The following is a 26,426-nucleotide window of genomic DNA, read 5'->3' as shown; positions in this document are numbered from 1 at the left end:
AAATCTAGTTTATAATTAGCAGTTTAACTCTAGTTTATAAATTAAACTATAATTATTTTTATTTTTATTTAATAAAAACTGGGTTGTATTAAATAAGAAAGGAAACCATAACTTGTTCCTAAGAAAATAAAGCATGGCCCAAACATACACAGGCCTATTAAAATACTAATAAAGAAACAAATGAAACGACAAAAGAAAGGAAAGGTAACCCAGCTTTATGAGCTTGCATTTCTAAACCCTGTTGAAAAAATCTTCTTTCTCAATTATAGCAGCTCCTGGAGAAGATCAATCGTCTGGTAAAATTAAATGGTTCTCTTCTCAATCTTAAACCTTCGGTTCTTCTTCAACACCTTCCACGATCGACTTCAGCGATTGTAATATCCAGACCATTATTTCTCTGGGCAAGGTGAGTGGTATTCTTCATTTTTAAACCCCTTGTTGCCAGTATATGCGCATGCTCATTAACTGTTCGTCTGACATGTTGAAACTTACACTCGTAGAAGGCCTTACTCAGTTCTTTAATATTATGGATGTGTGCCCCTATTACCGATTTATCTCTATTTCTGCTTTTGACTCGTTTAATAATGGCCAGGGAATCTCCTTCAATTTCCACATATTTTAACCCCAGATTCTTTCCCATTTCAAGTCCCTGTAGACATGCAAGGGCTTCAGCTGCAAACCCTGAAGGTACATTTTCGTTTATTGTGGTTGTTGAATTCATGACATCCCCATTACAGTCTCTGATGATGATTCCTGAGCATGATCTGTAGTTTTTAGTATCCACTGCAGCATCGAAATTGATTTTGCAGAACCCTTGCTCCGGAGGCTTCCACGGCTCTTGAGACATTCTTGATGTAGGATATATCTGCTTTATGGTGTTCAGCTCTTGGAGATACTCTAAAATAAATCTTGCTGTCTCTGCTCTAGATCTCCGTCGTCCTTCATAGATCCATTGATTTCTAGCATGCCAGATAGCCCAGATAGCGCAAATGAACATACGGTAGCTGTCGTTCTCTTTGTTTAGCATGAACCAGGTAAACCAATCCAAGAACTCCAAATGAGATAAATCCTGGGGCCAATCATATCGTAATGTATTCCATGTTTCTTTTGTAACAGTGCAATCACGGAATATGTGCTCCCTGTTCTCCAGGCCTTGCTTGCATCTTGGACATACTCCCTCGTTTGTTAACCTTCTGATTCTTAGATTCACTAGAGTAGGCAAATAATACAATCGTACCTTCTTCAGATGCCTCTCCAAAAAGAATACAATCGTCAGCGAACAGTAGGTGAGTAATCTGGGGACTCCTTCTGCATGCTTTAATTCCTCTCAGAGACCCTTCCTCTCTTGCGAGTCTTAAGAGAGTCGATAAACCCTCACTGCTGATGAGAAATAAAAAAGGACTCAGCGGATCTCCCTGTCGTAATCCTCTCATTGGCCAAAACGTTTTCCCGACTTCACCATTTAGAACAATCGAGTAAGAGACTGTGCTTATACAGTGCATAATGAGTCGAATCCAACTTCTATTGAAACCTATTTTGCCCATCATTTGCTCCAAAAATTCCCATTCCACCTGATTGTACGCCTTGCTCATATCGATCTTTATTGCCATAGAACCTTTCTTTCCCACCCTTTTGTTCCTCATAGAATGTAGAATCTCATAAGCGAGCAAAATATTATCAGTGATTAGTCTACCCGGTATAAAGGCACTCTGAGCAAGATCAATACAATGTTCAAGGACGTTTTGGAATCTATTAGCAATAGTTTTGGAGATTATTTTGTAAAAGACCGAACAAAGGCTAATTAGTCTAAAATGTTATGGGTTTCTCGGATGAGACATCTTCGGGATTAAAACAATATTTGTGTGATTAATGTTTTTACAGAGATTGTCCTTTATTGAGAACGTCTAAACAAAAATCCCAAACCTCACCTTCCACTATGTGCCAGTATTTTTGAAAAAAGATTGATGGGAAGCCGTTAGGACTTGGGGCTTTTGTTGGACCAATGCTGTTGAGTGCCTCAGTAATATCTTCCTCTTTGTATTTCGCAGTTAACATATGGTTTGTTTCCCCACTGATTTTCCTCGCAACACCTGAAAGAAAATGGCTACTATCGCCAATCCCGTTGGAGTGGAAGAGCCTCGTAAAATAATCTCGTAAAATCTCTTCATTTTCTTCCTCTTCTGTTCTAAGAATACCCTCATTGTCTTCCAGCCCTCGTATTTTGTTAATTCTACGTCTCTGAGATGACATATTGTGAAAGAAAGCCGTAATTCTATCGCCGTGTCGCAACCAATTTGTTCGGGCTCTCTGCTCCCAATACATCTCTTCTTTCTCCATCTCCCAATTTAATTCTAATTTTACATCAATTACTTCTGCTAAAATATCATCATCCCTCTCCATGTTATCGAGTTCAGACAGTCGTTCACGGATATTCATTGCTCTTTTCCTACGTTCTCCCTTAACTTTTTTCTCCCATCTTTTGAGGGCAACCCCGATGTGTTCTAATTTTTCAAGAATATTTCCAGACGTCTTTGTCCAAACTTCTTTAATTAGTTCCTCGCATGACGACTCAGTTATCCACCAAGACTCAAATTTAAAGAACCGATTTCCAAACTGCTTCATCATTGGCGTAGTTTTGATGAGGATCGGACAATGGTCAAAAAAAGAGTGAGGTAAATTTTGTACGAAGTAATCGTTAAATAAATTCATCCATTCCAAGTTTGCAAGCCCCCTGTCAAGCCTCTCCCTTATATTTGTATCCGCGAAATTTCCCCTTTCCCATGTAAACTTTTGCCCATGAAAACCCATATCCACCAGATCACATTCTTCTAAAACTCTTCTAAATTTCTCCGTTTGTCGTTCATCCTTTACTCTCCCTCCAATTTTCTCGTGTGCATACATAATCTCGTTAAAATCCCTACATACACATCATGGTAACAGATACATCTCTTTTAATTGGCGGAGTAAATTCCATGATTCCTATTTATTTGCTTGTCGTGGATTCCCATAGAAGCCGGTGAACCGCCATTTATTTTGGTTATTTTCGTCGGTAATTCCCACATCAATATGGTAAGTTGAATAACTATAAACTTGAATTAGATTATTCCCGTTCCATGCAAGACTTAATCCTCCACGAGAACCTTCAGCTGAGACATCCAAACCATTTTGAAAACCACATCGTCTCCGAACACTTTCCATTCTCTTATTATCTAATTTTGTCTCCATCAAGAAGACCAATTGGGGATTATAAAGCTTCAATGTATTTTGAAGCCTTCGAATGGCCCGAGGATTCCCCAATCCTCGGACATTCCAGCTCAGAAGTTTCATTGCTTTCGGTCGACTGACCGTTTGGCAGCCGCCGATATGGTTTGTGGAAGAGCATCATCAATCTTTAAAGGAGATAGAAAAGGCTGTATTGTTGAAATAACTCTGGAGTACCCATCATCGAATTTTGTTTTTTTATTCCATCTTTGGGATATACTTCGAGATCAAGATCCAGTACCTGTTCAATTTTCCGCTTTCCAATTTGACTCTCACTCATATTAGAATCATTTTTCTCTCTGCTTAACACACGTCGCCACCTCTTTATCTTATGTCTCAAAATATCTTCAACATCATTAGTGGGCCCATCTAAGGCGGATAGGTTTTTAAACTGGTCCCCTTCAGTACCTCTATTTGTGTTAGAATGTCTTTCCTCTTTTGTAGGCCCCACCATTGTAAAATTTCCTTTTGATCTGTCTTCTTCAGTGTACCAATTTTTATTTAATTTATCTTCCCCTTTTATAGGCGAAACTTGAGGCGAAAGATAAGCAGTAGTATCCTTAAAGTTTAGCTGCGAAGTTTCTGTTCCCCTATTCACAGAGTTCTCTTCTAAGTAAACTTCCTTTACCGTCCGATTGGCTGTTCTCCTGGGTTTCGACTGGACCTCCTCTTCTTTGCACTTCTTTTCCCCTTCTGTATAGGAACATTGTTCCATTGTTTTTTTCATCAGTGAACCAAAAACCAAGCATTCTTTTCCTATGGCAGATGATTTGGCCTTGAGTGCTATTGAGAATGGATATTCTTCTCCTTCTTTATTATTATTCCCCACATGTTTTGCTGGACACTCCTTGACTCCATGCCCCATTCTACTGCATCCAAAACAAAAGATTGGAAGGTTTTCATATTTAAAGGATAGCCAGATCTTCCTTTTTCCATTAGGAACAACAAAAATACCTCTTCTCAATTGGTTTTGGACATGCAAATTGACTCTAATTTGACAGAACATACCTTTGATCTCAGCTCGGATTATCCCCCAAAAGTAGATCCAACTGCATGTATAAGGTCCTTCTTATCACACTCCGAAGGACAAGGGCCAGCCTTTAACCAAAACGGAGAATGAACCAGTATGATCTTGTGTCTTTCAATAGGTTGCGCCAGGCGCTCAATGATAATTAGTTGTTTCCGGAAGTGCCATGGTCGTCCTTCTAAAATCTGTTCTAAATCTTCCTTATCTTCAAAAGAGATTGTAAATAAATTCTGACCTGCGATCTGAATCTCAAATTTCTTTTTTGTCTTCCAAATGCTTTTCAATTGCGCTCACAGACTGTCTGGATTATATGTTTTCCTCGTCCATACTGAGCAGATCAACGTTGGATTCTCAGCTGAGACCAGTGTTGAACTTTTCACCGTTAACTGGATTAGTTCTTCTTCGAGAAGGGCAATTTCGTTTTGATCTTTCGTCGTTCCAAAGTCACCACTCATCTCCTTCCCAACCACAGTATTCACTATTTCTTTGGGAGACCTAAAAGAGCACTCTTGACTTTTTTGGTTGAGATATTTTTGGAATGGATACTATAATTATTTTTAGATGTGTAATTATCATAACTTTTATTAAATTATAAATACTTTTAAATATATAATTATCACAATTTTTTTATATTTTATACTTAAAATCTATTCATAACTCTATTTTATAATTAACACATTTTCTAACTTATAGTTGTAAATTAAAATATAAATATTTTCCCACAACTTTTATTTTACTTAAACGTTTTTATTAATAATAATAATTCTAAATTAATATAGTAATATAATGAAAAATTTTGATATTGTGGTCAATTTTAAATTTTTTCACACTCATACTTATATAATAAAATATTATAAAGATTATAGAGATATTATTATGTTATTATTTTAATACCAATTTAATAATATAATTAATAATTTCCGCCGCCCGTCCCACCCACCAAATCTCTATTTTTTAAAATGATAATGACGTTCCTCTTTAAAGCTTCCTATAATGGTGGAATACATTGAATTGGAAATGGTTTAAAGTCAAGCTTTTAATTAAGTGTTGCAGCCATTTATCAATTGTCATGCATGACATAAACTTGACGCTTGGCTTTGTAAATATTTTAAAACCTATAACAGTAAATAAATACAACACGAAATAAAACATGACACAGTGAAAATATCAAACATTTTAATTTTTTTATAATAAAAGTGTAATAATTATAATTATCTAAAATAGTTATAATTTAAATTTAAAAAATCCATAATCAAGTTGAATTTGACTAATTTATCTAAAAAGATCTATTTCCAAACATATTTACGGAAATGGGTCAATTACAGAATTATTTATCGGAAAGGGTCGATTTTGGCAAAACGCTCATATGTGGACACGTTTTAGGGGGAAATGTCAGCAAATCACGCCCCTAGGGGAGCTTTTTTGGCCACGTCAACCAAAAATGCGCTGACGAATAAGCGCTTTGCTGACGTGGCAAAAAGTTCCCCAAGAGGCGCATTTTGCTCTGTGTTTTTTTAGGTTTGAAATTTTTGCATGTTTAGTCCCTAGGGTTTTTTAGGGTTTTTAGGGTTAGGGTTTTGCTAAAATAATTTAGGGTTTAGGTTTTAGGTTTTAAGTTTTTGTTAGAATAAGTTAGGGTTTAGGATTTTAGTAGATTTTAAAAATAAATCAGGATTTAGTGTTATCTTATAAAAATTATTTAAATTAGGGTTTATGGTTTTTCTACAATAGTTCTTGAAAAAATAATTTTAAGAAGACGTTTCCAAACAAATAGTGTCAAAAACGCTTCAAGTATGACGTAATGTCAGCAAAATTTTTTAAAAAAGCTCCCACGTGGACGTTCTTTTTCTATAGTAGTTCCTGAAAAAATAAATTTGAGAAGATATTTCTAAACAAATAGTGTCAAAAACGCTTCAAGCATGATGCAATATCAACAAAAGTTCTAAAAAAAGCTCTCATGTGGACGCTATTTTTCTACAGTAGTTCATGCTTGGCCTTAAGCTATAAACGAGGCAAATTTTATTCTCAGGTTGCATAAGTTACAGTAAGAAAAATTAGAGAGGCTAAGCATAATAGAAGTTGAAGATGAGTCAGCGTATTTGTACTGTTATTTATTATGATGGTGAGGTCCGTGACACCGAAAAGTGACACAAAAAATTACGTTTTTTTATTATAGAACACAACGTGAATGGTTTTTAACTAGAGATAGATTTTATAGAATTTCGTAAAAGAATTAGGCGTAAAATCTTCGAAACGACGCCAAGTAGGGTTTCTTCTATTAAGTATTGATTTTGTGCTTCGATTGATCCCGTGACATATGACTCATTTGATATCAAAGGTGGTCGTAGCTTTGAGGCGATGGTACAGACTCATCTCGCTAGTGGATCACCCTATCTTAAGTTATATGTTCAATTTTCATCGTTAAATGAAACATGTGCGACTTCAACATCAACTGCTGTTCGAGAGGAATACACGACCTCTAGCCGACACTTCGCTAGTGAGAGGCAGAACATGGAAGCGCTCGTGTTTGGTGGCAATATGGAAAACACAACTCTTGCACAACACTCGGTTAGTGGATAGGACATGCACATCGATGGGTCGATGTTTGATGCTGGAAATTTGTATTGAGGAATGACATCAACTTCTAGTGGTTGGCAATCCACATCTGATTGGGCACGTTATGAAACGTCCACAAGAAGGGATGATGTACTCCCTACGACGTCCACCGGTGAGAAGACCTCATACGTTACAGATGATAGTGGTTAGATGATGAGTTGAATGTGGATCCAACTCGAGAGCCCAGCCCCAATGGTATAGAAGTTGCATTATTTTCTGAACTAGAGCTTGTTCTATCCGAACCTGAAGATGTTGAAGGGAGTTTAGAGGAAGAAGAAGAAGATCCGCGATTTAGGGCATACTCGCATCCAACCCACATGCGTAATATCAATATATCGGCAGATGATGCGTTAGATTTCCAGATCTACCACACAATGCTTGACCGTACAAGTTTGTCATTGGATTCGGGTGAATTGGAAGTTGGTAAGGAGTTTTCCAGTAAGGATAGTTTTCTTAGTGCTTTGAAACAACATAAAATCAATCATGAGGTTAACTACAACGTGGTTAAATCCAAATCTAAGAAGTTCGAGGCCAAGTGTGCAGTGAAAAATGGTATGTGTTCATGAAAAATCATGGTTTCTTTCAAGAAAAAGATAGGCTTATAGGAGATAAAAAGTACAAAGGTCCACATACCTATGTTGCCGGTACAGTATCAATGGGTGTCTAGGGTTTTGAATAATAATGTTATTACTTAATGTTGTATTATTTAATATACTTCGTTAGCAGGTGTTTCACAAGGTTATCCCAAGATGGATTCAGGTATGATAGCTTGCTTAATACTACCGATGTTGAAGGCGGATCCCAAGACTTTTGTGTCATACATAATTGCCAGTATTCGTAGCGAATTGAGGTACACGCCCTCTTACTGCTAGGCTTGGATAGCTAAGTAAAAGTCGTTGGAAAATATGCATAGTGGGTGGGACGCTTCATATAATGAAGTTTAGCAATGGTGTCAGGTGCTGGAGAGGTACGTCCTAGGATGCATAACAGACCTTAAAACAGTCCCTGAATACTACAACGACCGATTGCTGGCAAGTGTTCAAGCATCTGTTCTAGAGCTTTAAGCAATGTCAGAATGCATTTGTGAACTACAAGCCATTAGTACAAATTGACGGTACCTTTATGTATGGTAGATATAACCATCGGCTATTACTAGTTGTGGCATAGGATGACGGTGGTAGAATTCTTCCAATTGCATTTGCAATAACACTGGGGGAGTCAGGCGATGACTGAGATTTCTTTCTCTCTAGGTTAAGGAGGCATGTGTGCCCCCAACCTAATATCTGTGTTATATCGGATCGGGGCACTAGAATACTAGCCGCAATTGAGCGATAGGGAAACCTATAGGATTGCACACACCATCGGTATTGTCTAAGGTATGTTGCATCCAACTATTACGGGCAATATCGGTCTACGACTGAACGACAGCAAGTGACCAACATGGGTATTTAATCTCTATTAATATACTTTCGTTTGTAATATTCAATTTATTTTGAATGGAATATTGGTATGTAATTTTTGCTATCAACTTATATTGGTAGGGTATGAGATCAATAAGGACCATTTTCATGAGATGTTAGGGATTTTGCGTTCAGCTAACGATAAAGGCGCAGACTACCTCTGTAACATACCTTTCAAACAGTGGAAACAAGCATATGATGGTGGCCTATGATATGGTCATATGACCACAAACCTGGCTGAATGCATAAATTCTATTCTAAAAAGAATGCGTCATTTATCGATAACCTCGGTTGTGCGAGAGGCATGTTTTCGTTTGGTGGCACTATTTCCAAAGTGAGTAGCGAGTTATAAAGGCCAAATGTAGGGAGGCCATGTATGGTTCCAGAAGGTTTTGCAAGAAATTAACAAGGCAAAGGCGCGGTTCAACACGATACACACAATGTGTCACGATCGCAACAACCTATGGTTTCATGTGACGGAGTTTGACAGATTGAGCCAATGTATTATCGGCGGGCAATATTGTGTACACCTGATAAATAGGACTTGTGTCTGTAGGATGTTTGACGCACTTCGTTATCTATGTGCTCATGTAATTGCAGCTTGTCAGAATTTCCATTTTGATCCCATGAGATATGTCGACCAAGTGTACAAAATACAATACATGTACAATGTGTGAAGACACGTATTCCTACCGGTCTCAGATGAACGTAAGTGGTCGTTTGCATCGCTTGCTCCGTTTAAGTTGTTATCGGATAAAGAATTGTGTCACAAACCAAAAGGTCAATCTTACTTGAGTAGAATACATAATAATATGGATATCCGGGAAAGAACGAGCCAATAGAAGTTTTGTGGATGGTGTAGGAACCCAGGTTATACAATTCGATCATGTCCAAATCGAAATAGTTGATAATTGCTGTAATGAAACTATGTTGCATTATTTTTATTCCGCCTTATTCAAAAGAACTTCTATTTTATTAAAAATATAAAATTAATTTACTATTAAAATATTAAAAAATAACTTTTATTTTATTAAATGAAACAATATAGAAATAGTTTGTAAAAATATATTTAAAAAATCAATGTATATGTTGGTCGAAATCAATGCCACATGGGGGTGGTTGACGATTACGCGCTGGATTCCTCATTGGTTGCTCCGTTGGGGGTTGTGGATGCTCCAGTTATGAGTGTTGGGAGGATGACCCGCCTTGGTAGAATAAAGAATATGAAGGTGTTTGCATCACCTACGGCAGAGGTGTTTGAATCCCATAAGGTAATGGGGAATGGTAATGAGATGAGCTCACTGACGGTGCCTTATGCGATTCCTCCGGCGACGATGGCCTATATATCATCTGTTGAGTTGGAGTCATCTGGAAAGGAGATACACCAGGCCATGCATTCCAATCTGGCATAAGACTGGAAAAAGGAAACATATAAGGGTTAGGATACATATAAGGGCTAGGATACCCACTTGGCATAATATGAAAGGACTGTGCTGTGGGTGTATTCGGTTGAGGTGTTGGGCCCGATGATTGTGTGGGTGCTATTAATGGGCCCGTGTTGTCATCTCTTCTCCTTGGATTTAAAGGGCCCCGTCATTCCCTTTCGACACGGATTTGCCGACGCCTCTGCTCTTTCGACAATAAATATGGCTTGCCATGTATCTTAAACCATGGCATGTAATCAGGCGTGCACGCTAACTCTGGGATTATGATCGGTTTACGATTAGGTATATGATCATATCGGTTTTCTAAAATTTCGATATATTCAGACCAGAATACCGGCCAATTCGTATTCGTTTGCCGTAAGTCAATTCTGTGCTGGTCCTCGAGCACCTCAAGTTCTTCAGGAATTGGTTGTCAGAATCTATATTGCCGCAGCACTCTATCCATCTAGTGTATCTCGACAATAGCATAGTTAACCATTGGGACCTTAACATGCCAAATCTTTTGATTTTGAAAGAATTCTTCTAGAATTACTACTCGTATTGCCGGATCCTCATATGGTGTCTATTGAAACTATATGAACGGGATAAAAATATTAGTTATATACATAATACTAAATAACTAAATAAGAAACGACTATTTTATGTATATATATTATTTAATACTTACTTTCGCTTTCGACCGTTGGTCTAATAGAAGCTGTATATCTTCAAGAGCGGTAGGTATTCCAACATAATTTGCAGGATGGTTCCACCTAATTAAATAAATTTTCAGCATACAATTTTATTTTAAATCTATGGAATAATTGTAAAATCAAATAAAAATTTACCTTGTTATGAGTGAGAATGTATATGGGTGGTTCACTCGAGTACATAAAAATGGAAAGTGAAACTGAACCCCTGATTGTAGTAGTGATAGACAACCTCCAATTTTGGCTTTATTTGGTGGCGTCACCTTGCACATCTCTCGGTACAATGTTGCCAATATGGTAGACCCCCAACTAAGTTCATTAGCTGCTCTAAAATCAATGAGTTTCAGCAGCCACCTTAGATGTACGAGGTTTCGTGACAAGTCCGGCATCAGATAACCTCCAATCATCTCAAGGATGTATGCCGGAGCATATCGTATTCTTTCTACTTCAGTCGAATTATTCTCTGGCTCCAGGAATGTGTCTCGTAACCAGCCCATCTTGATCCGACCTCCATAAAAATTATCCAAAATCGCACCCAAAAGATCGTAGCATATGGCTCCCCAATCAGCAGGTTGAACGGACCCCGTGAGTGTGGACCCATCCACCTAAAATCCTAATTGTAACTGGACATCCTCTAAAGTGATAGTACACTCTCCGCATGGAAGATGGAATGTGTGCGTCTCGGGTCCCACCTCTCTATTAACACGCTGATGAGTTTCGAGTCCAACTTGCACCTCCCGACCTATAGTGGCCGCATGCCAAAAGCCTGCATCCCTTAAGTAATTTTCTATCAACGGTGATGGCGGATCAAACATATTTCGAATATAACATTGTAATACCTGATCTACAGATTGTTATAAAAAATTATAAAATACAAATTAATTTAAATTACATAAATGAAAAGAATAATAAATAATATTAAAAAATTAAAATTAATTAAAATTACATAAATTAAAAAAATTAAATAATATTCTAAATTTAAAATTAACCCTTACCATTTTCATTTGTTTGATGAGATATGTTTATCATCGAGACGAATTAATTCCTCGGCCATTGCTAACACGATCAAATATTTTTGAAATTATAAAAAAATAATACTAATTTAGAAAAAAAATTAAAGTAAATAACTAATTAAAAAGAGTTTTGAAAAATTTAATGAGAAATTTGAAAGCGTTAGGGAGAAATTTTAGAGTTTTTTTGCTAAAATGTGAAGAAATAATATGTTAAATAATAGGAGGGAGTTTTATATTTTTTTTGACCGTTGGACCCCCCAACGGTAAAAAAAATAGCCGTCGGGTTTAAAAAATACGGAGTGTTTTTGCCACGTCAACAAAGCGCTTCCTTGTTAGCGTGTTTCTGGCTGACGTGGCAAAAACGCTCCCCAGTGGCACGATTTGCTGGCGTTTTCCCCTTAAAACGTGTCCACATTAGAACATTTTTCTAAAATTAGCCCTTTTCAATAAATAATTCTGTAATCAGCTCATTTCTGTAAATATGCTTGGAAATGAGCCTTTTTAGGTAAATTAGTAATTAAATTTGGTTGTTGAATAGAGTTATTCGTTTTCCATCTTCTACATATTTGTTCAAACAAATAAAACTAAAAATCTTGGAGATTTGTCCAAGATACCGGTCAGTGACCCACAATTTCATTTCTAAAAACTATATATTATAAGATTCCGTTCTCGACCCAACCACAGCAGGTTTTGATTGTTCCGTTCTTTCAACTGTTTTGTTATATATGTTTCTGTCAACAATCCCCCCTCTGTTTTTGGAACTCCTAAGACAGTTGTAATGCTTCTTTTTCTAATGGCTTAATTCACTATTAAACCTTTGAAATATTTTTTTTTCATTTTCGTATTATAAAAATTTTTCTCAATTAGGTATTAAAATAATTTTTTAATTTTTAATCTATTTTATAATAAATGTTAAAAAAAACTATTACACAACTTTGGCAAATGAAAGATCCTTTGTAATTATAAATTTTATAAAAATTAAAAAATATATTCAAATTTCAAGTAATTCAAAAAAAACTTTAAATGTAAATTATTTTTTAGAATTTTATAAAAAAATTAAAATATTTTAAAAATATTTTAAAAATAATATTATTAAGTTCAATTAATTTCTTTTTATTTATCGTATTTTTTGTAAATTTTATTTTTATATTTTTTTCTAGATTTTATATATTTCTTGAATTTTTTATATATTTATTTCTAATTTTTATATATATTTTATTATGTATATACATCTAATAAAAGAAAAAAATATTTTTTACATAAAAACATTACATGACGGTTTATGTTTGGTTATAACTTTTGTTAAAAATGAACTAAAATATATAATAGAGACATACTTTAAATATCAAATTAAGAAGTGATCTTTAAATATCAAATTAAGAAGTGATTGTACTTTAAGTATTAATTTAGACTAAAAAAATTTATATATCAAAGTATAAAAATGAGTATAATTTAATAATGAAATGGTAAATTAAAATTCTTTTTAAATGAATGGACTTTCACCAACCAAAATAATTAGATACCATTCATTAGTACTAATTTATATCAATAAATATTTAATAATCAATAAACCCTGAGACAATTTTATTCAGAAGATCAATTTCGAATCACGAACATGATTCATGATTTATTGTGTGAAAATTAAAAAAAAATTGTAATAACCAATTTTTCTCTTTAATTTAAGGAGTGAATTGAAATTATATGTTTTTTCATTCTTCAAAGTATTTTTTTCCATCCATCTCAAATATTTGACTTGATCTAATAAATTTATCTACAAAAATCATAGAGTAAAAACTACTTTAATTTCGTATAACCATCCTGAAATTACCAAAGACGGGGGAAACCAAAGAAAATCTAAATGTCCTGTCTAAATTCCAGCAGAGCTGACAAGCAATGAAGAAAATGGCGGCGTCCTCAGACCCTCAGCTGATGAGTTCATTTCATGTGCCTTTCCGCCACCAGCGCCGCCGCTTTATCTCGCATACTAATCAGCACATTTTGCCATGTATTCACTCTAGATTGGACCTTCCCATGGACTCCGACGTTCAGCTCCACCAATTCCTCAGCTGTCACCCCGACAACCTCTTCAGGATCGGCACCGTCCATCACCCATATTAGACACGAACAAAAACCTTTACTTATCTCTGAATCACTGTCAGCTCGAAACCAAACCTTCCCTTTTTTGTCTATCCCGGCATCGAGCCACACCTGGGTGGTGCAACCCTTGACTCGATTCTCAGGCAGCCGAGCCGACTCGTCAAACGGAGCGAGCATCTCTGCATAATATAACAGCCGTTTCACGCGATCGATTGGTTCCGTTAAAGACCTGAATTCCGAAACCAAAAACTGAACCTTGTGGGAAACTCCTTGTTTATACGTAGTTTCCACAGGTGTTTGAATCTTCGTTAAACAAGACGAAGCAACGAATAACTTGTTCGAACCCGATTTACCTGAGAATTTGTTTGATTCAATAGTACCTCCTCTGCAAAGCTTTAATTGAATTCTTTTAGTAATGAGGAAATAGAGTTTATCAAAGAAACAATGGTAGGGGAAAGCGAAAGGGGTTGTTGCAGTTGTTGTTATGGATAAGGAGGTCATGTTTGAATAGAAAGAAAATGAAGAGAAGTGGAGAAAAGGAAAAGAAAGAGCCAAGAGATAAAAAAGAAAGGGAAGATGGAGCGTAGTTATAAGTTTTAGTTCAAGTTGTAGCTGCCATATGTCAATTGTCATGCATGACATAAACTTGACGCTTGGATTAGTAAATATTTTAAAACTTATAATAGTAAATAAATACAATAATAAATAGAAGTTAGGGTTAATCACACTCAAAGTTATTAAACTATCAATAAGTTTATATTTTGGTCCCTCAATTTTAAAATATTACAAAATCGTCACTAAAGTATGAACTATTTACAAATTTTTATTTAAGTCATTGAATTTTAAAATCGCTGTTGTATGGGCTTCTTTGTTCATCATCTACAATAATCAAAAGTCCTCTTTTCTATTTTCTTTTATAGTTTAATGTATTTCTTAAAATAACTTTGAACATTACGAATTTGCAAATCAAAATTCAAATAGCTTTCTTCTTCGATCTTTAACACTATCCATAAAATCAAATTGGATCTAAGATATGTTCTTCAACTTGTCGTTGGGTATCGAACCATCGTATCGATCATTGAATCATCGTTTAGAGCTTGCTAGCTATACTTTTTATTTTAAAAAAAAAATTAGTAGTCGAGTGACGAAAACATTCAAATAATTTAGTGACTTAAATGAAAACTTTCGAATAATTCAGTGATCAATTTGTAACTTTTTAAAGTTGAGTAATCAAAACGTAAATTTACTATTACTTTAGTAACCTTGGGTGTAGTTTACCCTAAAAGTTAACTTGACATGGTAAAGCTATTAACATTTTAAAATTTGGGTCAACTACAACAGTAGTCACCCAACTATTTATAACTTTTCGTTTTGGCCACTTAACTAAAAAATCTTACAATTTAGTCATTAACATTTTTGAAATTGTGTTTTTAGTCACTGGACCGTTAAGTGATTAAAATGAGTATGATGTGACATTTTCTAAATTAGTATAATCGTAAATTTAATTGTTTGGGATTGACTCATATAAACAATGAGAAAGAAGGAATAGAGAAAATTAGGCATACAAATTTATGTGGAAAAACTCCTCCAATCAAGAGGAAAAAAACCACGGGCAAATGAGAATTTACTAATGAGAAAATAAACGAAGATTACAAGATGGAGAAATTTAAAACAAACCCTAACCCCGAATACAAAGCTCTCTGGCTAAAACGCAAAATTCCCTTAAAGCTCTCTAAAACTTTCTCTTGATTTTCTCTCTAATGTTTTGTTATGATCTTGTCTATTAAAATTACAATGACTCTATTTATAGGTTAAAAGAAGAAAATTAATGTGACTAAAACTTCTTTGGAGTAATCGGAGTTTGAGTGGAAGAAAGAGCCCTGCTTGGTTGCAAAAACGTGACTATGTTGCCTAAAGAATACGTCGAGCCGTTACGATGTCACATGCTTCCTCTTTAGGATGTCGTTGTTGTGTCTCCGTGATGTCCTGTGCTTCTTCATTGGGACTTCACCTCTATTTCGGTCCTGGTTATGTCAAGTGCCTGCAAAATGTCCAAAAATGCGAGGCATACTCCACAAATCTCCACCTTGACTCGTATTTTAACATACCTTTTTTTTAGGCCCCGCTACCAGCATAACTCGATCTTTGCAAGAAACTAACCAAGTCCAAACAGTGCTTGAACTTTGAAACTAGAAGACTCTTATTCAAAATGGTCATACATATCTTACTCATATGACCAAGTCGCATATGCCACAACCGAGTTGACTCCAACTCCATAATAGACGAGGAAATTGTTGTTGCACCAATCACTGTTAAAACCTACATAATATATAAATTGTCAGTTTTCTGACCTTTTATCAAAACGAGAGCTCCATGAGATATCTTAATACTGCTTGGCTTGATGGTTATTCTACAATTGTTCGAGTCTAACATACCCAAAGAGATGAGTTTTTCTTTAAATCAGGCACATATCTGACACTTGGCAGTGTCCTGATAATCCTATCGTGCAACCTAATTGAACAGTACCACTGCCGATTATCTTACATGGTGAATTATTCCCCATGAGCACAATTATGACCTTCAACTGGACTACATTTGGAGAACCACTCCTATTGGGACACATATGGTAAGAACACCTTGAATGCAAGATCCACTCAAATGTAAGCTTAGACCTTTTGGTCATAGATACCAGCAACCAATTATCACCCTTGTCTTAGGCCACACTAGCATCAGCTACCTCAACCTTTTGCTTTTCTTTCTCGTTGCTCTCAACACCCTATTGTTCTTATTTGCATCTTATAACATTCTGCCTTAATGTGACTTAACTTCTTATAGTAGCCACATGACTTATCTCAATTCCTCAACTTCAATTTGTTTGTACAACCAAAATCGAGGCTTCCCGTCTGACTTGCTATTTGAACCTAATTCATTGTCAAGATTGTCTTTCCTCAACAAGTTTCTTTCACGTCCTCAAACATGAGCACAATAATAGCACAACCTGATCTTCATCATCTATATTAGCCTTGACATTCTTCAGATCATTTAAGAGAGTAATGAATTCAATGATGTGAGAACTATTGGACGCACCTTCAGCCATACGGAATGTGTATAGGCAATGTTTCGACACAAATCGATTAGCCAAAGACTTTTCATGGAAAGAGTTTATAACTTCTTCTATAAGGTGGATGTTGTAACACCCCTTATCCGTATTCAACGTTCAAATAGGATACGAGGCATTACCAGACTTACAAAGCAAGCAAATATACAAATTGAGTCATAAATTTGCATCCAAATTAAAACCATTTGTATTCAATCATAAAGTCCCTAATATGAGCCTACGAGTCCCTAAATCAAGCACTTAGGAAAATTTTACAAAACTTAGAAAATTTTTGCTATGAACAGGGGTCACACGCCCGTGTAGTTTGGGACATTCCTGTATGGGCAGGCCATGTGGTCACATACGCCTATGTCCTTAACTCGCGTAACTCTCTGTTTTGCAAAGCATGAACAAATTGAGGTCACATGGCCAAGTCACACGCCCGTGTGCTACGCCTTGTGGTTAATTTAATTTTCATAAAATAGGTGCAAACTTCACACGATCGGGACACACACCCGAGCTTGAGGTCGTGTCCCTCACACGATTGAGACACACACCCTTGTCTCTGCCCGTGTGCTCAATTCTGAGCATTCTATTTCTCAAAATTAAGGTGCAAGGGGCACACAGCCGAATCACATGCCCATGGGGCAGACCGTATGTCACACACGGCCTAGGCACATGCTCGTGTGCCTACCTGTATGGACAAAATAAAGGTTATTTACCAAGCCAGTTGTCACCCTCATTTGCGCATACACACCCACAATCTTAAGGCATAAATCATGGCATATTTAGGCAACCAAAACATTCACAAGCAAGGCCAAAGCATGTCATTTCATTATCCACACTCAACATTTTTACAACTTCATTTTATGCCAATCCAAATCATACCAAACTCACATTCTACAAGTTCCAATATGGCTACCAATAATATGCATAATTTTTACTTAGTTTTCTTTGCATACCACTGAGCCAATCTTAACCATTCAACAACAAAACCATTAAGCCACATTCAACCATTTACCAAACATTTATAAACCACATCACAAAAGAGATAATTGCACATGCATGCATATATAAATATATATATATATATAATGAGCCAAGTTACATGGCCAAATACCATATCAAGCCTTTGACAATTACAAGCCAATACATTTGGCTAAATTCATAACGACACATATAACAAAATGACTGAGTCCCTATACATGCCATATACTCAAAATGTTTAAAATCATCAGTACCCAAATTAACAGTTTGATAGTGTGATGCAAACTCCGATAATCTCCAACCTGAGCTAGCTTGGTGACAATAGAAAACATGGAAAATAAAAAGGAGTAAGCTATATAGCTTAGTAAGCTCGTATGAAAGAAATAAGAAAATCTTACCATACATTAACATGCAAGTAATATAACATAAGATAACGTAATTTACCAAAATCTCATGATAATAATTCACTTCCATCACAACTTACCTTGAAATCGTCATTTCACAAATTAATAATCACAAGCTTTAAGTACACATCTGTACCATCTCGTAATAATTTCATACTTAGTCTCATCATTGTTATACCCAATGAACCACTCGAAATAGTAATATTGGATACTCAAGAAAACCCTGCACACAAGGTGCCACATATGTAGCCATTGCTACCTCTATCTCATAACACATATATGCTTGCTCTCGAGCCATTAATGGGCCTACTCACACAAGCTGTCAGTCAGGACGTAGCTACTCGGTGTTGCTGTAACACCCCAAACTCGACCTAGACATTATGGCCAAGTCTGGTGTGTTACATTGAAGTGTTTTTCGAAAACCATGTTTTCATTGAAAACCCTTCTTGATGTTTAGAAACTTTTACCATTTAAACTTGTATAAAACCTTAGCCTTATTACTTTTTTTTTCCAAAACGTGATTCGTTGTAATAATCAAAACATTGTTAACAACCTTGTAAAATCTTATGGGAAACTTTGAAAACTTGTAAACCTTTGTAGTGGCAGAAACATGTTATTTTAAAAACAGTTAAGTATCGAAAAAATCAAACCTTCTTTGTTATGGCTTAAAGTGAATGGATACTACGCACCAGGTAGGATTCAAAAAAAGAGGAGGTGAGTCAATTAGACTGCTTAAGTACCTAGCTCTTCCATGATCCAATCCTAGACATGCACACATCCATTGCCACACTTTAAGCTTATTACTTGTCCACGAACAACAAATTAAGTTTAAGTCTATTTAAAATATTTATTTCCTTTGAAAACATTTACGTTGCGAAAGCTTTGCTCGGTTATATCGTGATATTTTGAAAATAAGTAACTTTTATAAAACGCGCCCTAGAGCTAACCAAGTTTAAGGAATCAATTTAAGTGATATGAATCTCAAGTTGAAAATGATTTAAGTAATTTTAAAACCCAAAATAAAAATAATATAGCAACCTTATTACAACTTTAACCAAAATAGAAATAATAAAAAATAAATGCTAAATTTAAAAGGAAGCTAATTGAAACTTATTTAAAAAAAACCAGAAATTTAATCTTCGTGGCCACTCTGAATCCCGCCCAGCTCCAAGTCCACCAACTAAGGCTCACCTGCAATGATGGAAGAGAAAGGGGGTGAGTTTGGAAAACTCAGTGTGTATGGAAAACCCATCCAAAGCCCAAGTTAGCTCAAGCCCGTTGGGCCTAAGCCCTATTTAGATAACAGTGGGTACTGGGTCGAAACCCTTTTCAGAATATAGTAACCTGGGCCTTAGCCCCTTTTCAGATAACAGTATGGCCCGTAGGCCCATTCCAGAACAGATCAAACAAATTCGTGTATGCAAGCCCAACCCAGCCTATAACCAACTGCTACACTCCACCTGTACCAGTCCTACACACCATGTGGGGAATAGTTCAACCCACCCAACCCTACACTCTACAGTTGCAGCACTGCTGCTCAGATATCAGTAAGTTGAGGCAAAGCCTCCAGTACGTGGACAAGCCACTTTCAATACTTCCTCCATCAATAACCCAGTCCCATGCATCAGATAATAATAACATGGCATGCAGTAAATAGTAACAGTCAAACATGCATTCAGGTCAACCTTAACCCTAGGGGTATATCAGTAATTTTGCTCATAGGGGTAAATTTATAAATTTTCCACCTATAAAGGTATTTTAGTAATGTTATCAGTTTTAAGGGTTCTCACGAGTGTTACTGTACTTACTAGCCCATTTGTCATCGCAGTAATTTATTTATCTTAATTTCACAATTTTAGCCATTGGGCCCTAAAACCCCTAATGGGCCCTACAGTGTCCATTAGCAATTTAAGCCCATTTAACTCAAGTTTTATGACCAGTTTATCGGTTTAAGCAGTTTCGATTCTACAGTCTAACAGAACATACTTATTGCCTATTTTTTTATATTATACATTTTTATTATTTTTTTATTTATTAACCCGTATGAGCCCGTAAGCCCATTGGGCCCAGTTTTAGCCTATCGAGGCCCAATTACCGAAGTGCATGAAATTTCACACACGACTAACTTACCACTTTACAATTTTAGATCTAATGATTTCTAAATGTCTTGTGAGCACTCGCACACTCACAAGCCCACGAAATGCCGGAATTTCGGCATTTCGGCTTTTGCCGAATTGAACTATGAGAGGGTGTTCGATACACACCTGTTTTGCGATGACTGCTACTGAGATCCCTTATGATGTCCTACAAATGATTACCACAATTCTTAGATTGCAAACCACAACAACCAATCCCAATATTCACCTACCCATATTCGAACCATGCTCCTTAAGCCTTTAGAATCTTACCTTTTTGCCGAAAACCGATGACTAGATCTAAGTCTAGTTGTTCCAAAGATCCAAGCCTTCGATCCAACCTCTAGAAGACACTAATCACCAAAAGAAATCGCCAGTTAAAGACCCTTAAAGCCCTATTCCCAAATCGACAGCCTCCTTAGATCTTAGGGACTTCGGCTTTTTCTAAATTGTAAAATAAGACTATATCTGAGGTGATGAGCACTTACCACTTATTCCTCTTTGATTTCTACGTAGATCTGATGTAGATCTATTCTCTAAATGATAGTAGAACTCGAATCCAGGAGATCTGAAGTTTCGACTATGAGTCCCTAAATCTATGGTATTTCGGCTTTTTAAGTGATGAAGAAGATGACGATTTGAGGCTATAACTTTGAAGTAATGTTGCTGAAAGATACTAAGGGTTTAGAGAAGATGAAAGTTGATCAAAAAGAATAAAAATAACTGAAGGATTTTGGCTTGGAGAAATCGGCACAAGAAGTGAGTTTTCAGGATTTCGGCTTTTATGCCAATCGGCTATGGAGGTTTTGTGGAGGATGGGATTGATAGAGGAGGTGAGTAAGGTGATCAAAAGGTCTCGGTTAGAAGAAAAAGAAAAAAGGAAGAAAGAAAATGGAGGAAAAAGAGAGGAAGAAGGAATCGGCACCAAGGAGAAGGAATTTGCGTTTTCGGCTTTTGTGAGAACTCAGAAAGGATGAATGGCAGTGAAAGCTTTCAGGTGGCTAACCCAAATTCTCCAAAACAGAAAAAGAAAAGAACCTAACCCTAATATCAACTAAAACAATCGGCCCAACCTCCCTAAGGCCCTTGCCGAAATTCACTTAAGTGATCACATGCCCGGGACATGCCTAAAATTAAAAAGTAACCATATGCCTACCTTGCAACTTGAACCCTGGACCTTTAATTCCTTCCCAGACCCCATTTGTTTTTAGGAACTTAGTGGCGCCACCTTGCCACTTTACAAGGCCTTATTTGCGTTATAATTTATGAAGTTCTTCTTAAAAAGCCCACTTAACCAAGTCTCCTATTCACTTAAAATCCAACTTTGATATTTTACCGTGTTTAACTTAGGCTTGGGCCTTCTAAAGGCCCACTAACACACTGAAACACAATTCCAATATTCAGAACACCAAATGTAACACCCCTATCCCGTATCCGTCGCCGGAATAAGTAAAGGGGCATTACCGGACTTGAAACTCATATCAGAACAGTAAAAATTTGGAATTTTTTTTTGAAATAAAAAACATTCATTTAGATAAATACTAAAGACAGACAGGGATACAATTTAAACTTCTATAAGTACACATTCAAAAGATGCCATTTTCGTATGGCTTATATACATTAACCAAAATATTCTTCTGCCACTGGTCTATTCTACACATGCCATAAAATAACCCAAAACATAACAGTACCAAGCAGTGGATAGTGATAGTGTAACAAGTTGCTGACGATCCCCGAGTCTGTAGCTTCCAAATGAGATCTATAAAACAGAGGAAACAAAGTAAACGGAGTAAGCATTACAATGCTTAGTAAGTTTTAAGCAGTGTCAACAGATAACAATCAAATTATAACATGGTTGTTCGTATTTTTATTTCACTCTTCCTTTGGGTATATCATCCCTTTACCGAATATGCACATCTCATCATATACAATAGGCAGATAAACTTTCACATAAAAGTGAGCTCATGTAACATAGATATATTGTATAATTTCACATAACCTTTCACACTGATCCGATGCCACATAATCATAGGAATAGTCTCATAGATTGCTCACGTATGCATCACATAACTACCTTATGATTTAGTTCAAATCAAGCTCACATATAAACTCGGAGTACATACCTATTTAACCTTTCGCATTGAATATATTTATAAGCAATTCTTATTGCGAAGTCTTATAGCTTTAAACTCTACTCGGATTATCGGCGAGACCTTTAGCTCAGATGAAATCTCCAGACGAAGTCAGCGGGTCTTAACCCGGACATAGTCACCACATATAGTTATCGGGTCTTAAATCCCGGATTTACATCACAAAGTTTCATGCATATTTATTCACATGTTACAGCATTCACATCGACTATCATATTTGTAATTCATTTGCCTCATCAAATATCTAATAAAACACACCTTCCACAGTTTGTCATTTGGCCACAGTATATATATACACTTTCATGTTCATCACATTGGCCATTCGGCCTTATCTCATATATACACATTCACATTCATCACATAAAATTCTGAATCAAAATATAAATTTTCATATATTCACATAAACTTTCATGTATACACTTTGTCTTGGCTGAATCTACATCTATCATTTTCCAATGAATAATTCAATTTCAAGCCATACTATCATTTCATATTCGAATACTTATAAACTTACAATTTCACAATTTTAATATCAAAGATCCGTCTAACACTCATATATCATTTTATAATGTCACAAATTAGAATTCACGTATGGGTTTAATCAATAGCTTATGAGCAACTAAAACAAGTTTTATCAATGTTTACAACATAATCACATATTCTCTACAAGCTGTTTTCCTGAGCAACAGTCGTTAAATTATTTGTAACTGGAGCTACGAAACTCCAATTGATGTGCCGTTAATTTTCCATGAAAATAGACTCGTATATCTTCTATGCAAAAAATTTTCAGAATTTTTGGCTTGGCTAATCAATACCAGATTTTTCGTAAAGTTTCCCCTATTTTACTGCTTGACTATTCTGACTACTCTTCACTAAGAATTGAATTTCTCATTATACAGAATTCAAAATATGTTTTCGTTTATTTTGTTTGAAACTAGACTCATTAAGGAGTCTAAGTATATAAATCTTATCTTATAATCATTTTTGTACGATTTATAATGATTTTCCAAATACTGGACAGGGTATTTCAGAGCCATTCTGACTCTGTCTCACACAACTTAAAAAAATCTCATTATCGGCAACCCCTTTACTTACACGATTTCTTTTATACGAAACTAGACGCATCAAGCTTTAATTACATAATCCATTCAGCCTTTAACTCAATTCCCACAATTTATGGTAATTTTTCCAAAACACACTACTGCTGCTGTCCCAAGCAGATTTATACAAATTTACTCTGTAAAGTTCTCATTCACATATTTAAAACATAATATCATATATGCCATCATTTAGAAAAGTAATTGACCTTAACATATATACTTAATTCATATTCATCCCATTTAAAAACTTAAAACTTACAAAGGAATCAAACTCAAATACTTAAGAACTTACCTCGTATCTTTCTGAGTAGTTACGGGTCGGCTATTTCGTCACTTTAGCTTTCACCTTATCCGAAGTTGTCCCTATGTGCTCTTAAGCTTAATTGAGTAAATTAAGTATATCAACTTCATATACTTCACTTAATCAAAGCAAGAAATACAATTATCCTCACTATCTCACACATATACGTTCAGTCAATCATTACTATGTTACAAGTTAAGCCTAGCTTAGGCTAGATCGAACATATATAATCTTTTAACTCAATTTACGAATCAAGACATATTAGTTATCAAAGGTTGACCATGATACACATAGTGAGCTCCATTTTTTTTAACTCACATTCGGCACATAAAAGCATACACAAAATTTTCCACACAAGCTAGTATTTTAGTAATTAATATGATACAAGTTAAACCAAAAGTTTACAATAAAATTACAAGGTACATACATAGGGTCCATATACATGTTTATTTTAAAACACCACCCTTTAAACCCTCTATCTCTACTTACAAAAGACTCTCATAACTAAAATCCATAAGTAAGTCATCCAATTCCACCATTTTAATAAGTATTTTATACCAAATCTAATAACTAAATGTTATTAATGAGATTCATACCAAGACCGAATATTTATTAACAACCAAAGCATATATTCAACAATTTAACAATGTGTTTAACCTCCATGGCCGAATAGATCCTTTCTATTCCATTTAACTACCATAAATTTAAAGTATTTAAATCAAGTTCATGAGTTTCTAATTTCATTACTTCAACCATTCAAAGCCTATCTAATTTCTCAAATAGATTTCTAATACAAGAATTAAGCCAACCTACAAACCTTAACACCCACATTCGGCAAGTGACCACACACACTCTCTCATAACCGAATTTCCATACTACTAAAACCTCTATACACATATTCCCCTTATTCATCTTCAATTTAAGCTCCCAACTCATAAAACATAAGGAATAGAAATCATCTTCTAAGTTTCCTACCTTAACCAAATGCCCAAATCACCACAAGGATCAAAATTCACACATGGGCTCAATCAAAGACCTATCCATCAACTAAAATTTCATAAAATCTCAAAGAATTTACCTAAAACTTACCTTAATTAAGCAAGTAGAAGACCGAATGCCTAGCTTCTTTTCCCCCCTTTTTTTTCCTCCTTAGTTACGGCAATAAGAGAAAACAAAGAGAAAAGTTTCTTTGTTTTTTTTATCACCATTCTTTTTTTTTTATTTAATTCATGTTTTCAAATTATAAACTATTAAATATTATTTACTAAATATAATATACACATAATGCCAAGATCATGACATCATTGCCATCCACTAATGTTAAAAGTGGGGCATTTGACATGCAAGTCCACAACTTTAGTAATTTAACATTTTTATCACTTGGACATTTGCCTATCATATTTTTAAAGCTTCTCAAATATGTCCTTTTTAGCTAATTTCACATCCAAATGGCAAAATTAAAACATGAAATTTCTACACATACTTATTCAGAAATAATAAGCATAGAATATAACAATTAATTATTTTTGTGACTCGATTTTGTGGTCCCGAAACCACTTTCCGACTAGGGTCAAATTAGGGGTGTCACAACTCTCCCCCCCTTTAGGGATTTTCGTCCCCGAAAATTTCTATTGATTCATAGTTTAGGATAACGTCCTCTTATTGAATTATATCCATATAAGCATTAGCTCATCGATAGCAATTGTAATTCATTACTGATTTCGCATCGATCTATAAAATCATTTTCTTATCTTAAAACAAATACATAAACATTTCTACAAGTATGCACATATATATCATTTTCTTGATTTCATAAGCAATAATCACTTAATTTAATTCACAAATGCATTTCAAACACATATTAAGCACATATTAACATGTATAATTCACATCATCAACCCACATATTTGTAACCCACATTTTCATTCATGTAGAAGCTGTAACCTGACCGAAAGTACACATATACTCAAACATCCCAATAAATATCCTTTATAACTCCATCATATCTCACTATTCAACTTAACCTATTTCCAACAGAAATCAACTTCCACATACCTGAACATTGAATTCATTTAGCACATTCAATCACCGTTAACGATACCCGTATACAATCGATAACCCATATATCCAAAATTATCAGCATTCATCAAAAATTCTTACAGACTTTCAAATGTCGAACTTAATCGAAATAATTTCTTGAACATGATTAACAAAAATAAGGGTCATTTAGCAATAGCACATATGACTTCATATACCAAGCATCCCCTAAACTAAATCCGTAACACATTTATAACATGAATTCATTTCTTAACAACATATCCACCATCTTAAATCAATGCCTTCGTTCCATACGAGGTCTTACATGAATCTTGTTTTACTCACTTAATGTCTACTGACCGATCTCGTACGCATAGTGCTCGGTTGAAGAACTTGCACTCTCAGTGCCTCTAATCATTTGCACACATAGTGCCCCTATTCATTTGTTGTTACACATTGAAATGACTTAACCAAGTCTATAAACATCATGTATGTACACTTTTAAACATATCCTTTCATTTAACTTTGAATTCGTATAGTAATGAACACTTAAACTTTGTTCAAATTACCAGCACGAAGCCTACTAGGCACGAAGGCCCGAATACAC

General features: G+C 35.4%; 2 protein-coding genes across 2 annotated transcripts; both read right to left on the bottom strand.

The window, feature by feature from the left end:
- Positions 1 to 343: 343 nt before the first annotated feature.
- Positions 344 to 1,027, bottom strand: LOC107960990 (uncharacterized). The gene has a single exon (XM_016897233.1). The coding sequence runs from the start codon at positions 1,025 to 1,027 to the stop codon at positions 344 to 346; it is 684 nt and encodes a 227-aa protein (XP_016752722.1).
- A 12,110-nt stretch (positions 1,028 to 13,137) lies between these two features.
- LOC107959925 (sufE-like protein 2, chloroplastic) lies at positions 13,138 to 14,176 on the bottom strand. Its single transcript, XM_016896098.2, has one exon. The coding sequence runs from the start codon at positions 14,107 to 14,109 to the stop codon at positions 13,447 to 13,449; it is 663 nt and encodes a 220-aa protein (XP_016751587.1). The 5' UTR covers positions 14,110 to 14,176; the 3' UTR covers positions 13,138 to 13,446.
- Between the last annotated feature and the right edge of the window lie 12,250 nt (positions 14,177 to 26,426).

The sequence above is a fragment of the Gossypium hirsutum genome, chromosome A05 (assembly GCF_007990345.1).
Source record: "Gossypium hirsutum isolate 1008001.06 chromosome A05, Gossypium_hirsutum_v2.1, whole genome shotgun sequence".
NCBI lineage: Eukaryota > Viridiplantae > Streptophyta > Magnoliopsida > Malvales > Malvaceae > Gossypium > Gossypium hirsutum.
The sequence above is the reverse complement of the archived record's forward strand: the minus strand, read 5'-3'. Positions and strand labels throughout refer to the sequence as shown.